The 24,814-nt window shown below is 39.5% G+C and overlaps 1 protein-coding gene across 3 annotated transcripts in view; it reads right to left on the bottom strand.

Moving 5' to 3' along the window:
* Positions 1–24,814, bottom strand: part of mtrr (5-methyltetrahydrofolate-homocysteine methyltransferase reductase) — a 69,471-nt gene that overhangs the window by 26,344 nt on the left and 18,313 nt on the right. For 2 of the 3 annotated variants that reach the window (XM_052015415.1, XM_052015417.1), the window contains exons 7-12: positions 19,748–19,901; positions 16,308–16,396; positions 13,455–13,635; positions 5,580–5,622; positions 3,433–3,628; positions 2,157–2,275 (exon numbers count right to left, since the gene is read on the bottom strand). In XM_052015415.1, coding sequence (XP_051871375.1) covers positions 2,157–2,275; positions 3,433–3,628; positions 5,580–5,622; positions 13,455–13,635; positions 16,308–16,396; positions 19,748–19,901 — 782 coding nt within the window. Of the gene's footprint in view, positions 1–2,156; positions 2,276–3,432; positions 3,629–5,579; positions 5,623–13,454; positions 13,636–16,307; positions 16,397–19,747; positions 19,902–24,814 lie in introns of those variants that run through there. The other variant, XM_052015418.1, reaches the window with a different exon arrangement.

Consider the following 24,814-nt stretch of genomic DNA (forward strand, 5'->3'; position numbering starts at 1 on the left):
AGGAGTCAGTCACATGGGCATAGAATCCTCCAGCTGAGTAGTACCTGCTACCTTCCTCAGCCAACCAGCTTCCTCATGTGAAACACCATGAAGCATGACCAAGGAAGCACAAAATGCACTCTGGGTAGAGGACTCGAACATCTATCATCAAGGCTAATTTAATAACACTACCACTGACCAAGTTGGCTAAGCCCTGAAGGACACAGCTGACTGACTGGGTCTGTGGCCGGTGGTGGAAGAGAAAAAACATGATTACATGCTGAGCAATGGAACCAAGAGTACCTTCGCCACATGGACTGCAAATGATCAAGAAGACTGCTCATTGCCAACTTCATGCACAATTAGGGATGCAATAAATGCTGTCCTTGACAGAGCTACCCTCATTTCAAGAGAGAATAATTAAAATCAACTCACTTTCCCTTTTGTTTTCAATAGTAACTCCGATATAAGTTCTACAAGAGGTGCAGCTACTAGCAACTAAGATAGGAATTAATGAAGTGGAAAAGTTTCAACGGCTGTTCTTTTTCTTCAATGAAAGGCAATATAGCAAGGGCGCATAAACCAATGAATAAAAGCCATTTTTTTTAAAAAAAACTCTGACTAGACATTCTGATTAAAAGAATGATTTTACATCCAGATTAATACTGGATTTAGTAATCTGGAAATCTGATGCATTTGTATGCATCCTTCTTTATGTGAAAATCACATATAAAAGCATTTCACATGCCATAGGTCATGTATGAGTTCATTTCTGAGTGAAACTGTGCAACATGGGAAATTGGCCTGGGCCCTCCCATGCACTGTTCACCTTAACTCGGCAGAGATTTGCCCTGTATCATTCGCAGACCAAATGAGATCACTGCTCCTGAAACGTACTTCCTCCTCTGTGGGCAGAAGTTAGAGCTCACAGAGAAGCTCACAACACCTTGGAGAGGATTCAGAAATGAGACAGCGATTAAGGGACCTGTACAGCCAGAATGATCTCTCACAGTCAGCATCTGTCAGCCTCATTTTTGATGGGGAAGCATTATGTAAAATAATTCACTGGCATTATATTCACTGAATGCAGCCTTTTCATTCAGAACTGCATGCTGTGATCAATGGCCCCTTGATCAGCCCACATCTTGGGACACTGGAGTCAATCGATTGTGGTGGAGCCCAGACACAGAAGAGAATACTATGTATGTCCTCATCCCTACATCTTCCCTCACCTCTATAACGGGTTTTCCTGCCAATGTATCATGGTTGCCATGAATACAGCCTATACCCAAAACTTCTATCCTTGTACTTTGATATCAGTCAGGGCGTTGAGTACAGGATTTGGGACATTACGTCGGGACAAGATCATGGTGAGACTGTACCTGGAGTATTGTGTACAGTTTTGGGTCACTCTGTTATTGGAAAAACATCATTAAACTGAAAGAGTGCAGAGAAGATTTACAAGAATGCTGCCAGGGCTCGAGTGCTGGAGTTATAGGGAGAAGTTGGGTAGGCTAGGACTTTATTCCTTGGATTGAGGGGTGACCATATAGAGGTGTATAAAAGCATGAGGGGTATAGATAGGTTGAACACTCATAGCCTTTTTCCCAGGGAAGGGGAACTAAAAACTAGAGGGCATAGGTTCAATGTGAGAGGAGAAAGATTTAGAAGGGAATTTTGTGAAAGCTTAGCGAAAGCACATTTAATAAAGACTTGCAAAAGGAAACTTGACTCACACGTGAAGGTGAAATGTTTGCAGGGCCTTTGAATAATGTCATGAACGGTGCCGAATGATTCAATGTTTCCGTCACAATAATAAGCACCATCATCAAGTAGTTAATTTCTTCTTCTCTTTATGGCTCTCCTCTCAACTACTTACCACCTTTGCCAGCAGTGACCCACCTTATTGCCCTAGCTTCTTTCCAAGTCATTTTCCCCTTTCCATCCCCTGACTTCAGTCTAATTAACCACTTGTTTGCGGAACCTAATTTATCCAAAAATTGCCCCCTGAGCAACTTGACTAGTCTTCTTGAAAAAAGAAAGAAAATATACTCCCGAGTCATTCCTGCACTTTGGAGTTATCAAATCTGTTGAAAATCATATATACTGAAATACCTACTCCACTTTCTTTGAAAGAAGGCTTCCGCATTAAATTATCTTATTAACAGGTCACATACCGGTGTTGCAAGAAACCTATGAAGGGAGCAATGCCAGTTCCAGGCCCCACCATGATGATAGGAACTGCAGTATCAGAGGGTAGATGGAAAAATGTGTTCTGCCGACTGAAAATAGAAATCTGCGAAAGGAAGTTTATTCAATATTAGGAAGACCTTTCTAGAAGTTTAAGTAAAATGCTTTAACTGAATTATTTTCCAAAATATTTCTTCAAAAGCAGCATCTTTCTTCCATTGTTATCCTTTCCTGAAAGTACTCAGGTGAGCGTTACGGTTTCATCAGGTGCTGTAATAGGTTCAAATTTCTACTACAGCCATCAGCTACCCAGAGTGTTAGAAAAATATTAAAGTTTAATGTACGTACAATGTTTGAAAGACCATTATATCTTTTCTGGCTATTTCATGTTCTGTAATAAATGCAATATGATATGTATAGCTATAGAACCACTTAATCAATTGAATATATGTAATATCATCTAGTATGCATTTATTTACCCAGTATTTAAGGACCACTGCTTAAATGATATAGACTGGCAACTATTAATATTAGAGAAACAAAGGACTGCAGATGCTGGAATCTAGATGAAAAACACAATGATGTTGGAGAAACTCAGCAGGCCAGGCAGCATCCGTGGAGAAAAGCACCCATCCCCCGGCGGATCTGCTCTCCCCTCCTCCCCCGCACCTGCGTATCACTATCTCTTACCTGCAGCTACCTATCACCACCTTGTGCCCACCCCACCTTCCCTCTTTTGTCCACCTATCACTGCTCTGCTTTTCCCTCCTATATATTGGGCTTCCCCTTTTCCTATCTTCAGTCCTGAAGAAGGGTCCTGACCTGAAATGTTGACCAGCTGCTTTTCTCCATGGATGCTGCCTCGCCTGCTGAGTTCCTCCAGCATCATCGTGTTTTTCAGCTAATAATATTGTTGCGACTCTCAGAACAATTACAATTAAAGTCTGTTAGCATCATCATTAGAACTATAATTATTCTTAAATAATTCTGAAATCATTGTTTTCCACTTTCATTCAGACTTTGCTCACTATTCGGATTAGAGTTTCGTATCAATGTAAGTGTGCCAGTCTAAAGTACTGCTCCACTGCTTCCAGGCTCTGTGCAAGCTAAAGGTAGGGATGGGTTAGGGAGAAGAACAGCTGAAAATTTCTGACAATTCCAAACAAAATCCTGGTTGACAAGTACACTTGTAGTAAAATGTGCCTGAATATAGTGTATCTGAAACATGGCTATACTTCTAATATTTTAGAACACACTACTTACCTGTGTTGGTGCAAACTTATTTGACAAAGAATTGCCAATTGTAGCTTCACTGTCATAGCTTTGAAGTGCTGCTGTAACCTGCTGTGCCAGCCAACCTGTGCAAACTCCTCTCCGAGCAATAGGCTGCACAGGCGTAGATGGAAACTCAACAATGTTGAAAACAAAATGAAGTTTCCCAGGATAATATTTGGATGAGCTACAGAAAGATCAAATGACAAAAGAAAAACACCCATTCAGCGTTTGTTTCTGCCCATTGTCATATAATATTTAGCAACTTAAATTAGTTCCTAATTATTCATTTTCTATTTCCACCCTTTATTCAACAAGATCAGAGAGAAAATCATTCACAGCCAAACTTCACAATAGTGAAACAAAGGCAAAAGCAGATGTTCCCTGACCTATGCTGTATTTCCAACATTTACTGTTTTCATTTCACTATAATGAATCAACTCAGGACAAGCAGAAAACTGTTCTATTAGGATAATAATCTGCAGTCACAAAAATCTTAGAAAATAGCAATTTAGAAACATTTTATTGTGAAAAAAAAATCCTACACAGCATTGATTTTTTTCTGTATTTGAAATGCTTTTTTCAATGCATGCTGGTTCTAATTTTTTTTTAACTGGTCCAAAAGGATTCTCATCACGGATTATGGTTATGAAGTTTTTGACAATTGTAACTGCATTTATAAACCCATCTTGTGAAGGAATTTCAGATTCTATGCTTTCACATCCTCGTATTACAGGTAACCTCCTATCTTTTCTCCTACTCAATGGCAATGATTTAACAATGTCCTTATCATTTATAGTTCCTTATTTATGCATGTGGTTTTCCTCAAATTCAGCTTCTTAAACTTTTGTTTCAGACAGCATTTTGGCCACCATTTTTTGAAGATCATCTAGCATGTTTAAAACAATGTTCCACAGCTCATTATAGTCAAATTACGAAGAATGATTTTTTTTTTACAAATATATTCAAAGTAGAACACACAAGATATCCATAATTTATTCTCTTTCAGTCTAAGATGGTGAAAGTCGTCGAATGAAGGAACTCTTGGATGGCAGTTACCATTACATACCAAATCTTAATTCTAATTTGATTCCACATTAAATTATGGAATTGGAATATGAAACACAATCTGGGATCCAATTATATGTTAAAGAATCAGTAGAAACTATATGGTTTATTCTTAATCAGACTTGCAATTAAAGTTTTGAAAATGATGAACCCAAGATGGCATCAACAGCTTTGCAATTATGTAGTGCTCTTGGTGTAGAAAGGAAAATATCCCAAGGTTTTTCACAGCAGTGCTAGCAGGAAAAGAAAATCAACATCAAGCCAAAGGAAATGATATTCAGGGAACAAAAATGGTTTGAAGGAAGGCCTAAATGAGTAGATTACGGCAGGAGGCAAAGTTTTAGAAGCAAATTTCAAAGGTTTAGTGCTGAAGGCATAGCTGGCATTGCTGGATTTAAAGGATTTTGGGATGCACAGAAAACCAAAATTGATGGTATTTGGGGATATCAGAGGATTGCAGGACTGTAGTGGGTCAAAAGACAGAGGTTATGAAGGAATTAGAATTAAATTATGAAAATTTAAGATTTGGCATCTTGGAGGAATTGAACACAAAGTGGCACTGGGGTGATAAGATATTGGATGTTGGGGTGAGATGATGCCTAAAAAATAGAATTGTGGAAGAGCTGGAAGATGGGGGATTAGCTGTGGGAGTATTGGAATAGTTGAGCCCGGAGATGACAAAGTAATAGTTGAGGGCTTTTGCAGCAGATAGGCTCTTATAGTGCAGAGATCAATGTTGTTACGTAAATGTATGCAGGTGGCTTTTATGATAAGGTTTGGGATTGGAAGTTCAGGTTTGTGTCATGCAGATCGCAGGGCTTACAGTTAACCAGTGGCAATAGTCAAAGAAAAGAATAGTATCAGCAGCATGGACATCAAGTACATAGAGACTCCAAACATGATGGCTTGGTTCCTCCCCATGGCTTATTGTTTAACATAGGAAGATACCAATTTTGGGAAAAAGATTGAACAGGGTTACAGATTTCTGGGTTTATAAATATATTTACTGTTTTAAAGATGACACTGATCACCAATATTCATTTCTTAAGTAAACAACAATAAAATACTACCTTGCAGCTGAATAAGATCTAGCTTGCAGCTTTGGTAAATGTTCTGAAAGAGAAGAGATTTTAAAAATTTAATCTAAGACCAGAAATGGGATAACAGAGCATGCAAAAAATGTTAAAACTTTTATGTTGTACTTATTGGCTCATTAATTCCATTTATAAAGAGAGCCTTTTTTTTGTTATGCAGAACTAAAATTTCAGCCATTCTTTCAGGTGAAGCTTCAAGAGTCAGGTCCTAGCTGATCATGAGAAATTAGAAGCTATACAATAATCACCTTCTCTAAATGAAACATAACCTTGTAGAGAGAGCATCAAGACAATGCAGCTACAATGAAACCCTGCATTCATGGTCAAAGCATTTATTCAACAGAAGGATTCTGTCCAAATACAAGAAACCACGCATTCTGCACTATTCCAATTAAATCTCAATTGATGTGGGCTATAATGGTTATAGTTAAAACAAATCTGCATAATTTTAATTTGCTTGCAATTCCAAAAGGCTAACTCACAAGATGTGTATCTTTATACACAATGGCTGGATTTTCATTCCTGAGCTTACTGGCCTGTGATACTCCTGTCCATTAACATGTGGGGAGGGGGGAGAAGGGAGGGGGGAGAAGGGAGGGGGGAGAAGGGAGGGGGGAGAAGGGAGGGGGGAGAAGGGAGGGGGGAGAAGGGAGGGGGGAGAAGGGAGGGGGGGGAAGGGAGGGGGGAGAAGGGAGGGGGGAGAAGGGAGGGGGGAGAAGGGAGGGGGGAGAAGGGAGGGGGGAGAAGGGAGGGGGGAGAAGGGAGGGGGGAGAAGGGAGGGGGGAGAAGGGAGGGGGGAGAAGGGAGGGGGGAGAAGGGAGGGGGGAGAAGGGAGGGGGGAGAAGGGAGGGGGGAGAAGGGAGGGGGGAGAAGGGAGGGGGGAGAAGGGAGGGGAGGAAGAGAGGGGGGGGGGGAGTAATCAACTTGGAAGCACACAAGCAGAAAGCTCCGACATGATTAAAAAGTTATAGGCATTGAAGTGATAGATATTGAAATGAGAAGGGCTGGATTATGGAGTGGGGAAGTGGTAAGAACATTTTCTCCAGAGGTGCTTTTCATGAATAGTTATTAACTAACCAGAAACAAATCTTAAATTCTTCACAACATACCACTGAAAGAGACTTGGCTGATTATTTAGTGAGGGTGTAATAAGACTGATCTTAGGGTGCTTGGTCATATCTCACTAGACCTTAATTACACAGGAGCCACAGATAACTGAAGGAATAAACATATGTTCTGCCAAAATGTGATAAAACTGCAAACTGTACCCGATCTGTTATCCGAAAATTTTCTCGCAGCAAAATCACAGTCACAAAGCACTTGATTATCATGTTTTGCAAAACCACATTATAGCCATAATCAGATTCCTAATGGCCAAATTACGAGCTTTTATATTTTTGATGTAAATTTTTAAAAAAACTATTTTCAATTAACTTTCATAAGTTAAACCAAATAATTTACAAAAATAATAATCAAGCAGTGGTTAATTGGTTTTAGTCATAAGCGACAATTTAACTAAGTATAAATTTGATTAAACTATTGCTGTGAAATACTTTCTTTTCTGAATCTAGAGGACTATATAATTGCCTAGTTGCTGATGCCATATCGGGTTCACCATTTTCAAAACTTTTAACTAAATATCAATTTGATATGATGAAAGGTGTATATTCATCAAAACAACCTCCAGCTCGCAAGGGTGCCTGATTATTGAAGTTGCTCAGAAACAACTTTTCAACTTAAAGTGGCAATGGCACAGGATCCAAAGCAATATTATTAAATTATCTGTTTCTGTAATCTCAAAGAAACACTTACCTGCATATTACTGATATGTTTTTTCTTAGCCTGATTAAAATTAACACTTTTGTCTCTGCATTATTATTGCGAAAAACATTAACATTATTGTCAAAGAACTCTTTGAAAATAAATCCATCCAGGTTTCATACTAGTACTAAACAAAATATTAGAAGCGTCAGTCTAAAACAGCAGCAGTGCCAATGCTTATTTAAATATCACTTAGATTTAAAACTAAGCATTTCAGAATTAACAGATTCTCTTACAAAAGTGTACTGTTCACAAATCGCTTTGTAACAATTCTGTAAATATTTAATTATAATCATTCTACTCTTTTAAATCTCAGTTCTAAGCAACACTACATCTTGCATTCTGTTTTCTGTAATTACGTATGGCATGATCTGTGTGGATGGCATGCAAAAAAGCTTTTCATTGTATTTTTGTACATGTGACGATAATAAACCAATACCAATCTGGACACGTGTGAGGTGCTACACTTTGAGAGGTCAAATGTAAGAGGAAAGTATACAGTAAATGGCAGGACTGTTAGGAACATTGATGTACAGAGGGATCTTGGGGTGCAAGCCCATAGGTCCTTGAAAATGGCATAACAAGAAGATAGGGTGGGTAAAGAAGGCATGCAGCATACTTGTCTTTATAGGTCAGGGTGCTGAGAATAAAAGTCAGGAAGCCACGTTGCAGCTGTACAAAACTTTGGCTAGGCCGCGTTTGAAGTACTGTGTGCACATCTGGTTGCTGCATTATAGGAAGGATGTGGATGCTTCAGAGAGGGTGCAGAAAAGGTTCACCAGGATGTTGTCTGGATAAGAAAGTACTATCTATAAACAGGAGGTTGGACAACCTTGTATTGTTTTCTCTGGAGCATTGAGGGCGAGGGGCAACCTGATATAAGTATATAAAATTATGAGAGGTATAGATAGGATAGATGGTCCTAATTTTTTCCCCCCCATTGTGGATCTGTCAAATATTACAGGGCATAGCTTTAAGGTGAGAGGGGGAAAGCTTAAAGAAGATTTAGGAAAGATTTTTTTTAAAAGCAGAGTGATATGTGCCTACAACACATTGCCTGGGGAGGTGAAGGAAGCAGATACGATAGCAATGTTTAAGAGACATTTACACGGGCACTTGAACAGGCAGGGAATTGAGGGATATAGACCATGAGAAGACAGATGGGATTAGTTTGGATTGACATCATGGTCGGCACAGATATCATGGGCTAAAGGGCTTGTTCCTGTGCTGCGCTGTACTATATTCAATAACAAATGGGTGGATTTGACAGCTGGTTGTTCTCTCGTCATCTACAATCCATATTGGCAATCTTCCCTATTCTGGTTGCCAACTTTACTCCTATTTAATGAAAGTCCTAAAAGTTGCATCACTGAGTGATGTCAGAAGTTCTCACCTTTGTCCCAATTGCTCGTGATATTCAATGCATACCCCAGTGGACTTTGTTTTGTTCTAATTATGTTCTAGTTACGTAATAGCAGTTAGCGCGATGCTATTACAGCACCAGCGATCGGGGTTCGATTCCCATCGCTGTCTGTAAGGAGTTTGTACATCCTCCCGTGTCTGCGTGGGTTTCCTCCGGGTGCTCCGGTTTCCTCCCACATTCTAAAGACGTATGGGTAGGTTAATATGGGGGTTTAAAATGGGCGGCGCGGACTCGTTGGGCCAGAAGGGCCTGTTACCACGCTGTAAATAAAATTTTAAAAATTTAAAATTAAAAAATTTAATAATTTTGTCTGGTTTATGTTTACGTTTTTCTTGTGAATGTTGTCATGAACTGCTAAGTGCCTGCAATGCTGCAAGTGTTTTTATTGCACCTATGCATACACGTACTTGTGCATATGACAATAAACTCATCTTTGACTTTGACTCTGCACTGTGCTTCAAAATCTTGCAATACTCTTATTTACTACTTCATAAATAAAACTCCATTCACTCCAGTCATCACATGCAATGATGCCTCATTGTTTTCAGCTTCAATTATTAATGAGAGATCTTTTTTGAAAATTTGAAAGTATATTTTGGGGAAAATAATCATTGCTGTTCTGCACCGAGGGAGGCAAATGAGCATATTCACAGCATGTTGGTTTTTTTTTAAATTTAAAAAAAACAGCTTGTGGGCGTTGTGCATTACCACACACGTCATCAACATTTTTGATTTCTCTTGTTTCTGCAGAACAGACTGTGTTCATTTGTTACATAACATCCAAACATTCAATTGAGATAAACGTCTGGAGCAGCCACGGTTGTATCTGATTTGGATTCATTAGTTCAACCTTTGATGGCTTTTCCAATCCCACCTCCCCAGTCAACTCCTCCACAAGCTCTGACTTACAAGTACAGCTTTCTGTTTGCTCAGCACCATTGCAAGCCCATATATTTCTAAGTGGCAATTAATTTTGTTCTGCATAATTGTCCCTAAAGTTTCCTCACTATCAATATTAAATTGACTATCTGCAGTTACAGGTTTATGTTTCTCCCTTTAAATAGGAATATTACATTTGTAGCCCTTTGTTTTCTTGGTGCAGCAAAATATCAAGCCAATTGCAAACAGCAAGATGTCAGGAGCAGCAGTGAGATAAATGATTAAATCAATCGGTTTTACTATTATTGATTGAGAGATATTAGGAGAACACTCTGCTCTTCATCAGGGTAGGAAAATGAGGCCTGAACCACGTAGGGTTGGTAGAGGTGCCAGTCCAAGGATCAGAAAGAGGGGCAAACCAGCGTGTTGGTGAAAGAATTAGACAGAGCATTGAGTAATTCAGATCAAGAACAATTGGAAGAGGAAAGTCAGGCGAGTGTTGCTGTTGTATCTGTGGATTAATTTGTGTTGCAGCTTGCAAAAGCAAATACATAGAAGTAGAGCTGCTAACAAAACATGCTTTACTGAAGGTAGTAGCTCCCAACTAAACTGCAGTGTCTGGGTACAGGAATGTATCAGAATCATGCCACTTGATAATTCTGAATGAAACTGCACCTAAGTGTACAGTTCACTGCTTCCCTTTGAAAAGGAAATAAACTCAGTCACTAAAATAGTTACACTTTGGTTTCAAACCATGTTCCATCCTGAATTTCATTCTCTGTTCCAATTCCTAGACTGTGCATCTGTTTTTTTTTTACCCCCTCTGGTGGATGAGTCCACAGTAAAGGTTCCAATTTACCTTCACAGATGTGTATTTTAGCACCTACTCCACCAGAACAAGCCATTGATAGTCCAATTGTTCTGGAGCTACAGCACAGCGAGGACCCATGATCCATTGGTTATAAAGTCCACTAGCATGAAATGGGCCTTTCAGCCTACCAAGTCTGTGCTGACCATCAAGCACTCATTTACACTAAAGTGAAACTAATCCCATTGTTTTTTTTTATTGTCTCCATATTCCCATCAGCTCCCACAGATTCTACCACACACCTACAGACTTGGGACAATTTAAAGTGGTCAATTAACCTACCGACCTGCACATCTTTGGGATGAGAGAGGAAACCAGAACACCAAGAGGAAACTCACGTGGACATAAGGGAGAATGTGCAAACTTCACAGAGAGCAGTGGAGGTTGGGAGCAAACATGGATTGCTGGTGCCATGAGGCAGCAGCTCTACAAACCACACCACAAAGCTATCCCCAGGATTTGATCATACACATGTAATGAATGAAACCACAAGGTGAAACTATTCACTCAATCCTGGAGCCGTGAGCAATCTTAGTGTTGTTGCTCACAATGTGTGGGCACCTTAGCTTCTCTGCTTCTTTTTATAATTATTCTGTGTTTGTGTATTCCATCCACTGTGTGTCAGAACCCACCATCTCATGCATATTAAGTATTTTCAAACTCTACCATACCTTATAGTACTGAACATTAGGCCATCTTTGAATAAGCAACCCAAGGACTGGTGGACACAGAGACAGGCAAAGAGAGATCTGAGCTTGCCTGAGCCTTGATGCCATGACTGAGAGCCCTGATGAAAATACTGAAATTGCATCCAAACATGTGCAAGGACTCTGCTATAAGTCTCTGTGCTTCACAACGTCAGATCCCCCAGAGGACCGAAGAGGAAAATTATGCATCAGACTTTTTGTAGTGTGCCTCTAGAGTGACACCACCCCACCCCCCAATACTCCCCTCCCCCTCGGTTTCTCTTATGTTTTATGTTTCAGTGCGATTGAACTGTGCACTGCACAAAAACACGGGCACTATCCATTATAATTTCTCAGACATTTCCCAAAAGCTTTTTGAATTTTGATATAATTATTTTTCATCTGCATTCTAAAATGGCATCTCTAAATTTCAGATTGCTATAACACTCTGTAATCAGACCCATAATACAAACATCAATTTCTGTTGGACTAAGAGCACCACTTTAGAAATCGAAAGTACCCTAAAAAGCAACACAAATTCTCAGAATCATCTTAAGATAAAATTGCATGATTTATTAAACTGTCAGTGTGACCTTTAAATGTGAACTGTTTTACTATTTTGCTAGTTGTTATTCAGTGTTGTTCTTTATCATATGTAGGCATTAATAATGTGACAGCAACGGTAAAAGCCATTCTACAGGCACTTTTGAGACCATGCACTCTAATAAATGGAGGTTACCTCTTAATGCATGTGTAAATTTTGTTTCTAATCTCAATATGCTTGGAGAATACCAAATTCACGATGACAGGACTGCCTACAACTGCAGTAGATAAATGTCTGCTGACACCTCAGAGAAACAGCAACTGTTTGAAACATAATCCACAAGATGACTTGGTTGTAGCAGAGTGCATAAAGACCCATTCACACCGTTAACAGCTTGGTCAGGAAAGCATCAAATGAATACTATACATGTAGAAGAGAAGGACAGCTTCAGGGCAAAATCCACTAATAGGTGACATAAAGCCAAACTTAAATTTTACAACACATATCTGGAACCACCATGAGCTGAGGGCTTTAGACTTCAACAGGTCACCAAATTTCACAAGGTCCTAATAGCAGCTAATGTATGAGAAATCAAATTTTGTGCTGTAATGTAAAAGCTGGTGAGGCAAACTTGTTTTCATTCAGAATATTCAATGTTGCAATATCAAACTGGATGTCTCCCTTGCATCAGCAATCATCAACTTTCATCACAAGTACCTGCATTAGCACAGAATCACAATCAACGTTGGAAAAGATAACAGTAATGGAACACACAATTCACAAGATTACTTAGCTACAGCAGAATACATAAAGACTCGCTTGATAGCTGTGACAGTTTGACCTTGAAAGCGACAAATAATTAGTCACAATGTGCAGATATAGTTCTAAATGCTTCTATCTAAATCTACTGGAAACATTAAAGCAAAGAGGTTTTCAGAAAACTGTTTAAAAGTCAGATGCTAAACTTCAAGGCAAAACCTTCTCCCAACACGTCAATAGGATTGAAAAAGAGGATAAATACAAAGTAGTCAGCACACTCAAAAATGACTTCAAAGTGGATTCAGACCCATGAAACTGACAGTGCAATACCTTGATCAACTGAAAAATAAAGACCAAGCCATTGAATTAAGATCTGTACATGGTGCTTTGAAATCACAATCTACATACTTGTCTGTGTCAATACCAATTGTTACAGATGATATACTAAATTAGCAGCTCTTGGGTTCTTCCCCAAATGGCGCAAACACTGCTCCTATTACATAAGAATTCATTCTCCAACTCACCTTGAGTAAAACTATAATAGATCTGCTAGCTTTAAAGTAAAAACTATTTCCTTGCCATAGAATTTCTTATAAACTTGATACACAATTCCACATTCATTATCTAAAATGATTATAAAAATTGCATAGTGACACAGGTAAACTAAAGCAGAGAAATTACAATGTTTTAAAAGTTCCTCAACAATAATCGCTCTTACAGTTAGTGATTTAATTGAGACAAAACTGACAAATACCAAAGAAAGTGAGACTTCATGTTAATCCAACAGCTCTGGACAATACTGAAAAGTTCTTATTAACTTTTTTTTACAATTTGGGAATACAAAGAAAACAGGGATTGAAACAAAACTTACCTACAAGTAGGCTAAATGGTGGATGGCATGATGGAAGAGATCTAAGAATATCAAGCAGGCAAACGTTGAAGTCTCTGATGTAGCGGTTGTAGTCTGCTGCACCCTGTCTGCTGCTTAGTTCTTGCAATCGTCGTTTCTCACTGGGGTCAGATATGTATTCAACTAATGCTCGCAAACATGCCTAAGACATATAATTTTAGACTATAATCAAAAAACCCTATATTGAAAACAGTGAGAAATTATTTCTTAATTTTTTTCTCAAAAGGGATGACAATTGGCAGCTTGGGTGGCAAAGTGGTGCTGCAGGTAGTACTACTGCCTTAGAGCTCCAGTGACTTGGGTTCAATCCTGATCACTGGTGCGACCTGTGTGGAGTTTGAACATTCTACATGTGACTGCGTGGGTTTCTGCTAGGTGCTCTGGTTTCCTGCCACATCACCTGGACGTGCTGTTTGGTTGGGTAAATGGCTATTGTGAATTACCCCTAGTGTACATGGGCAGGAGTTGAAAGGCATGCGAGAGAGAATGGGTTACAAGAAAACAAATTGGGGAATGGATTGGTGGGGTTGCTTTTAGAGCTGGCATAGATTCATTGAGCCAAATGTCCTCCTGCTGGCTCACAAGAAAATTTAAGTAAAAATATGAAATGAGTAAAACTGGTTAAAATATCCCTACCTCACTTTTTGGAGCAATGTTTGAGCTGCCTGCCCAAAATCCATGCTCTAGAATTATGTTCCTAAATGCCTCCCCTTTTCCTTTTCTTATAACCTTTCTTAATATCTTTGAGCAAGTTCTTGCTCATCTTCATTTCTCATGCAATGGCATGACATATACTTTTGTTTGATTACACTTCAATGTTATACCCAGAGCTGGTTTTCCAGGGTGTTCTCTTCTTACAGTCATTCCTCGAACTCTCGACATCAGGGATCAACATGGATTTTCTTTGCTCTGCCTGAAGACTTGTGCCTCCTTTCTGAATGGGATCCAAAGTCTATGCTGTACACAGCGCCATCAGCCTAATTTAGATATCACGTGCACTGAACTGAATTGGCTGAGATTGGCATCTATGAAGGCAAGGAGCAGGTTGAGATATATCATCTGCTTGACGCTTTTGACTAAAGACTGTTGCAAGTGTTTCACCTTTATATTTTACACTTGGGTTAGGTTTTTCCTTCTTTGAGGATGGAGATGTTTATGGACCTTCATCCTTTTATCAGTTAAACATTTACTAACATGCACAACTGGATGTGATAGGATTCTACAGCTTTGATCTAAACTTTTATGTGATCAGTTAGCTGTGTCTACTGCACATTGTTTCATTGTTTAACACACATGAACCCCATGTCATGGCTTCACTTTTATGTATGCCTCGTGCTGCTCCCTACATGCTCTTTGACAGTGGGCAAATAGTGGTGCTGCTTAGCTATACTTGGAATAAACATTAAAATCTTCCACCAGGATATGTTCTTTACCCTTAATATTTCACAGCGGTTCCTCAACATGGAAGGATATTGATTAATGAGGACAAAAAATGATAAACAGAAAGGTTGTAATGTCATTGAGCCTGAAATCAATTTTCACTCTTTCCCAAATGTAAATCACAGTGTTACCACTCAAGTGAGTCTGTCCTGAAGATTGAAAGGACATGCCTATAAATGGCGATTAAGACTTTGCTTGAAAGGTACAGCATACCGTTGCTCCACTTATGCTTAGGACTGCTCTCCCAAATCTGGCACTAGTCTCCTCCAGAGGCAAGCAAGGAAAATTTGCAGAATTAACTTGGATGCCCTTACTAAGATTGGTGCCAAGGTCAGGATTGGGTGGCCTGCCCAGTTTCTTTTTTAGTAGTCATAACAAGAAACTTCCATTAATTCAGCACATTTGGTACCAGAAAGGCATATTTTCCAGACACTTGGATGTTATTCCTACAAATTAGATGTTCCGCAGTAGTAAAATAAATTGTCTAGTGAACCTAGTAAGTTTCAATGGAGGGAGAAACAGTGTCCCAGAGAGTTTCAAGGGAATGTGAAAAATGGAGCCCTGGTGCCTTTCAAGGGAGGGTGGGAAAGATCACCTCGTGAGCCAGATGTCAAACCACTGGGATTTCTGAACAATTGCAGCCTAGATTATCAGAATTTTACTGTATTATGAAAATTATTAAGATCTGATGTAGACTTCGGTGGTTTATATGCTTTATTTTGGCTACGCTCAAAAATATAGTTCTTTGCGCATCAGGAGTTAATGCCTGCACTTCATTTGGCATGTTAAGCATTGCGTCTTTTAATGTTGCTTGTTCTCTTTCTTCAACCTTTAGTACCATATTTGGAATAGCTGCCTGTGTGTTTTGTCACCATATTTATATACAGGTAGCTCATTAATCAGTTTCTAATCAACTAGTCTTGCTCCATAATAAATGACTATTCACCCCAATCTCCCGGAGGCATTATTTGTTTTAAACTGTTTTAGCTTGTCTAGAGAAGATCCATCACCTTTTAAATGCCATTGGGAATTTTAACTCATGTTTCTTTTTTTTAATCAGGGAGAGTACACTGCTCGTATGTTTTTAAGTAAACACTACTTCATTAAGGCTTTCAAAAATATTGTTTACTATTTTCTTTTTTTCCCCCGAGTGTTATAGTATAGAGTTATTTTAATGTTACATTTTGTTTCATGACTAAACCACTTAGATTTTCCCAGTTTATATTTGGTTGATTGGAGACTGTCATTAAAATGTATTTTTTGACTTTATATGTACCGTACAGATGAGAGTCTAATGATGGCCATTAATGATAAATTTAAATCAGCCTCTCTACAGAACAGTATTATGCATTTCCACAAGATCTGGCCACGTACCTTTTTAGGAACTGCTCGTATTTCCAGGCACCAAGTCAGAATGAACTGCAGGGTACTCCTTTTTGGTATGTAATCAGGCAGGCGTGCACCTTAAAAATGTACATATTTTGGTAAGCTTTTCAAACAGAATTTATACAAAGATAAAAACAGCAACATGAATTTTAATTTCAATCATGAACACAAAACTTTGGTGAAATCATATAAATGTTTCAGCTTCTAATTCCAAAATGTAATTGATTAATAATCAACTTCAGAATGTTTCTACATCATTAATGTTGAATCAAATCAATTGATGCACAAATCTGTCCTAACACTTTCACATTATATAATACAGATACTTGCATTAGCCAACCACCTGTGCAATGATCTGGCATTCACTGGAAAACATTTGGTTAAAATGTCACTGCCAGTAAGAGAACCAGCTATGGCGTTTGTGGCAATAAGAGTACCTCTTTTGCCGTATAATGCAGTGAGCAATGATTCAATACATTAGAATTGTTGGATAAAAAGCAACCTAAATGAAAGTCAAAAGAAATCTACAGATGCTCAAAATCTGAAAGGAAAACAGAAAATGCTGGAGACAAGCAGGTCAGGCAGCAGAAACAGAGTTAGCACTTAAGGTCAAAGACTCCTCCTCAGAACTGGGGGGAGAGAGAAAACAGGTTAATTTTAAATTACAGAGAGGGTGTAGAAGGGATGGATCGGGCGAGGACAGGTTTGTCATGGGGACAAGTTGTAAGGGCCAATGGGTCAATGGAGGGGATAAGAAAGGGAGAAAAATGAACAAAAGCTATGAGATGAGAGCAACTAGAAGGCGAGATCATGAACAATGGAACATAAATGTTGCAAACTGCTGGATGGTGGGACACGCACAGCAGGCCAGAACTTGCTAACGGGGAAAGAAAAATTAAACTAATATCACAGACTGTAACAGAAGTGGCTGGTTCTGATACAGACAAAGAAAGTGAGTTGACAAGCAGAGCAAATGAGTGGAATACAAAGGGATCTATATGTTCTTGTGCAATAAACACAATAAGTTAGCATGTAGGTACAGCAGGTAGTAAGGAAGGCATATGACCTATTGGCAATTCTTACAATGACACTGGAGTGTAGAAACAGGGGTATTGTCACAGGATTTTGGGCAAGTCTAAACCTGGAATACTGAGTTTTGCCCCCTTTATTTAAGAACCTACTGGCATTGAAGGCAGTCCAGAAGAGATTTACTGTTAATCTGTGTTCAGAGGGTTGTACTATCACAAGCCGCTTAAAAAAAAATTAGACCTGTATTTTCTGAAGCTGAGAAGAATGAGGGGTGATCTTACTGAAACATGCAAGATCCTAAGTGTGCGTGACAAGGTAGATGATGAGATGTTTACACTAGTGGACAAATCTCAAATGAGGGGATTATGGTTACAAGATAAGGGGATGGTTATTTAAAATTGATGTGTGAAGGAATTTCTGAATTCACCACCCAAAGGGCTATGAATGCTAGATTACCAGAGGTATTAAAGATCAGGGAATTGAGCGCCATGTGCAACTGGCATAGAAGACGAGCTGAGACCTGGGCCAGGTCAGCCATAATTGGGTTGAATAGTGAAGCAGGCTTAAGGCACAGGCTTCCTGCTCCTGCTCTTATTTTCTTGTGTTCTCAAGTTATCTGAAGTTGTCGAATTCGATAGAGTCCAGAAGGTTGCAACATGCCCAGAAAGAAGATGAGGTGCTGTTCCTGAAGCTTATACTGGGACTTGTTATTACTGTGCAGGATGCCACAGACAGATTGGTCAGAGTAGGAGTGGGATAGAGAATTAAAATAACAGGTAACAGGAAGCTCTGAGTTGCTATTGTGGACTGAATGCAGATGCTCTGCAAAGCAGGCACAGAATATGCATTTGATTTCTCCAACGTACAGGAGATCACACTGTGAACACTGAATATAGTGCATTAGATTGGATGAAGTGGAAGTGAATTGCTGCTTCACTTGGAAGGACTGTTTGGGTCCCTGGATGGTAGGAAGGGAAGAGATGAAAGGTCAGGTATTGCATCTCCTGTGTTTGCATGGGAAAGCACCATGAGAAGCAGACTGTTTAGTGGGTCAGAAGACCAGACTGGGGAGTCACAAAGACAGAAAGGGGATTGCAGCTGGCAAGAATCAAAGAATAACCAGCTGAATTTGGAGACTGCTGGGGTGGAAGATGAGAACCAGAGGAAATCTATCCTTACTCTGTCCCTTCAGCAACTTTCTCACCTACTCTTCCATCCCTAACTATTCCTTTTCTTATAGCATTTCCCTTGCAACTGCAGGAGATGCAACACTGTCCACTGAGTTCACTTTCCAATATCCTAGAAACTGCATAATACAACAAATAGTTGGTAACTAATTAAGGAAATTGATCTCTATTAATTGACCTACAGCAGGCCCACATGAGGTGCCCAAGTACCTTGTGGTGGAGAGCACAAATACAAGGACACTCCAAGTGAGGGACTTTGTCCTGGATGGTCTTGAGCTAAGAACATTATTGGAGCTGTCTTCATCAAAGCAAGTGGACAGTATTCCAAGACACTGCTGAATTATATCTTCTACACCAATGGAAATGCTTTAGATCATGAACAGATGAGTCATTTGCCACAGGACCCCCAAGTCTCCAACTTGCTCTTAAAATTGCTGTATTTATAAGGTTGGTTTAATTGGATTTCTGGGCAACGATGACTAACATGACCTTGATGCTTTGGGACTCGGTGAAGGTAATGCCAGTTACTTAAACCTGTGCCCCTGAGTTATCAACAGTGTCCCAGTTACTTAAACCTATGCCCGAGAGAAAAAAATGGATAGGAACAACCTTTTTGAATCTCTCAAGATTTTTATGCATCTCAATTAGGTCTTACCTCAGCTTCATATCTTCCAAAAAAAAAGCAATTTTTTTTCTGTAACTAATATCCTCCTGGTAGCATCGTCATAAACCACCTTCTTCAGCACTAACAGATCCTTCCTGCATTCTGGTGACTACACATTTATTCTGTGGACTAATTACTGTTTTATACAATTAAATAATAACTATTCTGTAGCATCAACATTTAAAAATACAATTTCAATCCCATGCCATTCTATTAATTGTTCTACAGTCAAATTCACTTATTTGTTGCACCTTTACCAGCCAACCTTTACTGGCTAAGTGATGGCTCCACTTTTCCAGCATTAGCAAACCAAATGAATGTGCCTGTTACCTACCTGGGAAGAATACCTCCACTTCCAATACCCCATTGCTGAGCTAACAAAGGTCAGATAATTAATGATTCTTTTTCAAAGGCATACTGCATTTTATCAATTCAGCCAGTGGGTAAGCTTAGAATTTAAAAAGGCAAGATTTGGGTTTTTAAAAAGTGAAACCACACATTAGAAGATTACAGATCCTTATTTTGATTTAGCTTTTATTTTCAGATACCTTTTCTCTTGCTGTTTGGTCGGATGGATAAATCAGCAATGTGGTCTCTCTTGTCTCCAAGCCCAAGCCTTTGAATTAAGTATTCCACTTCACTTTCACTATTAGGACATATAACACTGAAAGCATCACCAGGCTGATATGTTATTGATGTATTCTGCAATGTAATAAAATACCTACATTATTACATTTTTATTGACCCATGGATTATTCAAGAATTAATATTTTCACAATCAAGTTTGGGTAAGTGGGAGTGTGGGGTGTTTGATCAAAAACGTTGTGTACTTTAATTCATAGAACAACAATTCTTACATTACTTCTAATAGTATGAGACTACACAATTTAAAAACAATTTACAATTTACAAGTATACCTCATTCAATATATGGAAGGGATCTTGGTCTGATCAAAGCTTAATATGAGAACGTAGTGAAAGTACAATCATTTTCATATTGTCCATTTCTGACTCTTTCCTTCCTGGATTTTTGTCTCCATCTCATGGGATAGGTTAGCCACCAATATCTCCCAGACTCCTACAGCTATCTCAACTGTACTTCCTCCTCTCCTGTTTCCTGCAAGGGCTCCAGTCCATTATTTCAGTTCCTCTATCTCTGGCATTTTTACTCAGAGTAATTCCAATGATGCCTTTGAGACGTCTTCCCTCTTCCTTAACCTTGGGTTACCTTCTACCATAGATGACATGGCCCTTACCTGCATCTCATCTATTTTCCTCACTTCTGCTCTCATCCTTCTCTTCACTGCCAGAGCAAGGGTAGGGTTCAACAGCTTCTGCACTCAATTGATTATCTCTCGCAATTTCCACCATCTTCAGTGACATTCCACCACCACACATCTTTCCCTTCTCTTTCAGCATTTCAAAAGGGACCATTCACTTTGTGACTCCGTGATCCCCACTTCCATCTCCACCAACCACTCTCCTCATAGCGTTTTCTCTCGCACAGCAGGGGATGCAAAACTGGCTCTTTAATCTATGCCTTCCCAGAATCCAGGAACCTAAGCAGTCCTTCCAAGTGAAGCAATAATTCATTTGCACTTTTTCCAATGCAATGTACTGCATTCAGTGTTCACAATGTGATCTCCTCTGCACTGGAGAAATCAAATGCAGATGGGGTGAACGCTATATGGAACACCTGTGCTCAGTCCACAGGAGTGATCCTGAACTTCCTGTTGCCTGCCATTTTAAATTCCTCATCCCAACGCTGACCTAGCTGTCTGTGGCCTTTTGCACTGTTCTAAAATGGCTCAATGCAAGCTTGAGGAACAGAACCTCACCTTGTGTCTGGGCATGCCATTGCCTTTGGGTCTCCATATCAAATCGAACAATTTCAAGTAACTTACTTTTTCTGTTTGTATCAACTAGTTAGTGTTCCAGTCATCTATATGTGTCATTTATTCATCTTTTCTCTCTCCATAGACATTGCCAATCTGAATTTCAGAATCAGATTTATTATCACTGACACGTGTCGTGAAATTTGTTGTTTTGTGGTAGCAGTACGGTGCAAGACACAAAAATTACTAAGTTATAAAATAAATGCATAAATAGTGCAAAAGCATAATAGTGAGGTAGTGTTCATGGGCTGCTCAGAAATCTGATAGCAGAGGGGAAGAAGCTGTTCCTAAAACATTGAGTTTGTGTCTTCGGGCTCCTGTACCTACTCCCTGATGGTAGTAATGAGAAGAGGACATGTCCCAGATGGTGAGGGGTCCTTAATGATGGATGCCACCTTCTTGAAGCACTGCACCTTGAAGAGGTCCTAATGGTGGGGAGGGTTGTGCCTGTGATGGAGGTGGCTGAGTCTACAACTTTCTACAGCCTCTTTTGATCTTGCACATTGGAGCCTCCATACCAGGCGGTGATGCAACCAGTCAGAATGTTGTAGAAATTTGCAAGTCTTTGGTGACATACCAACACTCCTCAAACTCCTAATGAAGTAGACCCACTGGTGTGCCTTCTTCGTGATTGCATCTATGTGTTGGGCCCAGGAGAGACCCTCTGGAGATGTTGACACCCAGGAACTCGAAGCTGCTCACCCTTTCCACTGCTGACCCCTCAATGAGGACTGGTGAGTGTTATCCCGACTTCACCTTCCTGAAGTCCACAATCAATTCCTTGGTCTTGCTGACATTGAATGCGAGGTTGTTAGCATCTCACTCCTGTACGCCTCCTCATTGACACTTCCAGCTTTCTCCTTTTGTTTGCAGAGCTCTCTCTCCCTTGCTCCATTAATCCAATAACAAACAACTCCACAAACACTGAAATCACGTCATCAATCATGGCCTCACTCTATCGGAGATATTTCATTTTGTCCCAACTATCCCTCCCCACTCTCTCTGCAACTTAATGACCTGTTTTCTCACTTCCCTGACTCTAATGAAGAGTTTTTGTCCGAAACATTAACATTTCGACAATGCTGCCTGACCTGCTGCACCTTACCAGCTGCTCTTACTCCATGTACAAGTTTGCAGATGACACCACTGTAGTGGGCTGCATCTCAAATAACAATGAGTCGGAGTACAGGAAGGAGGTAGAGCCTAGTGACATGGTGTCATGACAACAACCTTTCCCTCAATGTCAGTACAACAAAAGAGCTGGTCATTGACTACAGGAAGGGCGGCAGTGCACACGCTCCTGTTTACATCAACGGTGTTGAGGTCAAGAGAGTTGAGAGCTTCAAGATCCTAGGTGTGAACATCACCAATAGCTTGTCCTAGTCCAACCACATTGATACCACAGCCAAGAAAGCTCACCAGTTCCTCTGCTTCCTCAGGAGGCTAAAAAAAATTTGGTATGTTCCCTTTGACCCTCACCAATTTTTAATCAATGCACCACAGAAAGCAGCCTATCTGGATGCATCACGGCTTGGTATGGCAACTGCTCTGCACATGACCTCAAGAAACTGCAGAGACTTTGGGACACAGCTCAGCACATCATGGAAACCAGCCTCCCCTCCCTGGACTCTGTCTATGCTTCCTGCTGCCTCAGTAAAGCAGCCAGCATAATCAAAGACCCCAATCACGCTGGACATTCTCTCTTCTCCCCCCCTCCCATTGAGCAGAAGATACAAAAGCCTGAAAGCACGTACAACCAGGTTCAAGGACAGCTTCTATCTCACTGTTAAAAGACTATTGAATGGCTCCCTAGTACAATAAGATGGACTCTTGACCTCACAATCTACTTCAATATGACCTTGCATCTCATTGTCTACCTGCACTGCACTTTCTCTGTAATAGTAACACTTTATCCTGCACCCTGTTATTGTTTTACAACCTCAGTACACTGTTGTAATGAATTAATCTGTACGAACAGTATACAAGACAAATTTTCCACTGTAGCTCAGTACATGTGAAAAATAATAAATCAATTTACCAACTTTCTGTTTATATTTTGGATTTCTAGCATCCATAATTTTTTTGATTTTCAGTTTTGAGGATACAATTCTATTTCTCCATAATACTGTCCCTTATATGGCTGCATGTAGTAAATATGAACAAGTTACAATAATAAAATTTCATCTCATTTACACACTAATTGATGATTATTTAGTTCAGCGAATTGTTTTCAACTAAACATAGCATTGTAGCTTTAATCACAGTTTTAAACACCCAAATAATCATCAGGTTAGTTGTTTGATCCCAGTAAATTACAAAAAAAAAGCAATGCAATATCTCCCACAATATGTGCTGTGGAGATAATGAATGCTATTACCAGTCGCAAGTCTCAGCCCAACCATAATTTGTCATCTTCCAAATACTAAATAATGAGCATTTGAAACCAAGTCTGCTAACCAGAGATTAACTCTGAACAAGTCTGCTAACCCTAGATTACACCAAGTAAATTCACTGCAACCACACCATCCTCCCTTTCAACACATTAGGTTTTCTTGACAGGAGCTTTTAAGAAAAAACAAAATCACAAAAACAGTATTTCCCATTGCTTTAAGCAGCACAGAAGCAAAATAGATTTTTATGTTACTTATCAGCAATATTATCACTGATGTCTTTTTGTATTCATGCATTTCCATTCTTAGTGTAAGGGAATCAAAGTTTCTATTTACAAAAGATAGAAAATTAGAAGACTGGCTGAATTCAAAAGAATGTTTTGAAATACTTTGGTTATCCCTGATTATCAAAATAAAGTTTAAATAGCAATTATTAACTATTCCATATTTTCTGCACTGACATGAACATGGAGATTTATAAAATTTATTTGATTAATTTACCCATAAAAAGAACATTACTTAACACCAGTACATCATATTTACTCTCATGAAATTCTAAATAAGTTTAGCTGTATATTTAAGGTCAAAAGAGCCCAATGCTCTGATTGAATTACTTTCCTACAAAATAAACTGCTTTTACGCTTTCAAACCAACTGACTGATATTGTGAGCCAAGAGAAGATCAATTTGAGACAAAAATGCTATCTGCATCAGGAATACCTACTTTGGTTAGGCCACATTTGAAGTATAATGTGCAATCCTGGTTACAAAATTAAGGATGAGGCGGCTTTGGAGAGGGTGCAGTAAAGGTTCACCAGAATGTTGCCTGGATTGGAGAGTATTAGTGGTAAGTTTGGATAAACTTAAATTGTTTTCTCTGGAGCTTCAAAAGCTGAGGGGTGACCTGATAGAAGTATATAAAATTATGACAGGCATAGACATGGTAGCTAGTCAGAGCCCTTTTCCCCCATGGTGGAAATATCAAATTTGTGGGTGGCACGCTAGCGTAGTGGTTAGCACGACGCTATTGCAGTGCTAGCGATCGGAGTTCGATTCCCATTGCTGTCTGTAAGGAGTTTGTACGTTCTCCCATGTCTGCGTGGGTTTCCTCCGGGTGCTCCGGTTTCCTCCCACATTTCAAAGACATACGGGTAGGTTAATATGGGGGTTTAAAATGGGCAGCGTGGACTTGTTGGGCCAGAAGGGCCTGTTACCACGCTGTAAATAAAACTTTAAAAAAAAAATTTAAAGGGCATAGGTTTAAGGTGAGAGGACGCAAGTTTAAAGGAGATTTGAGAGGCAAGTTGTTTTTCTTCCCCCAATGCAGAGAGT

The sequence above is a fragment of the Pristis pectinata genome, chromosome 5, assembly GCF_009764475.1.
Source record: "Pristis pectinata isolate sPriPec2 chromosome 5, sPriPec2.1.pri, whole genome shotgun sequence".
Taxonomy (NCBI): Eukaryota; Metazoa; Chordata; class Chondrichthyes; order Rhinopristiformes; family Pristidae; genus Pristis; species Pristis pectinata.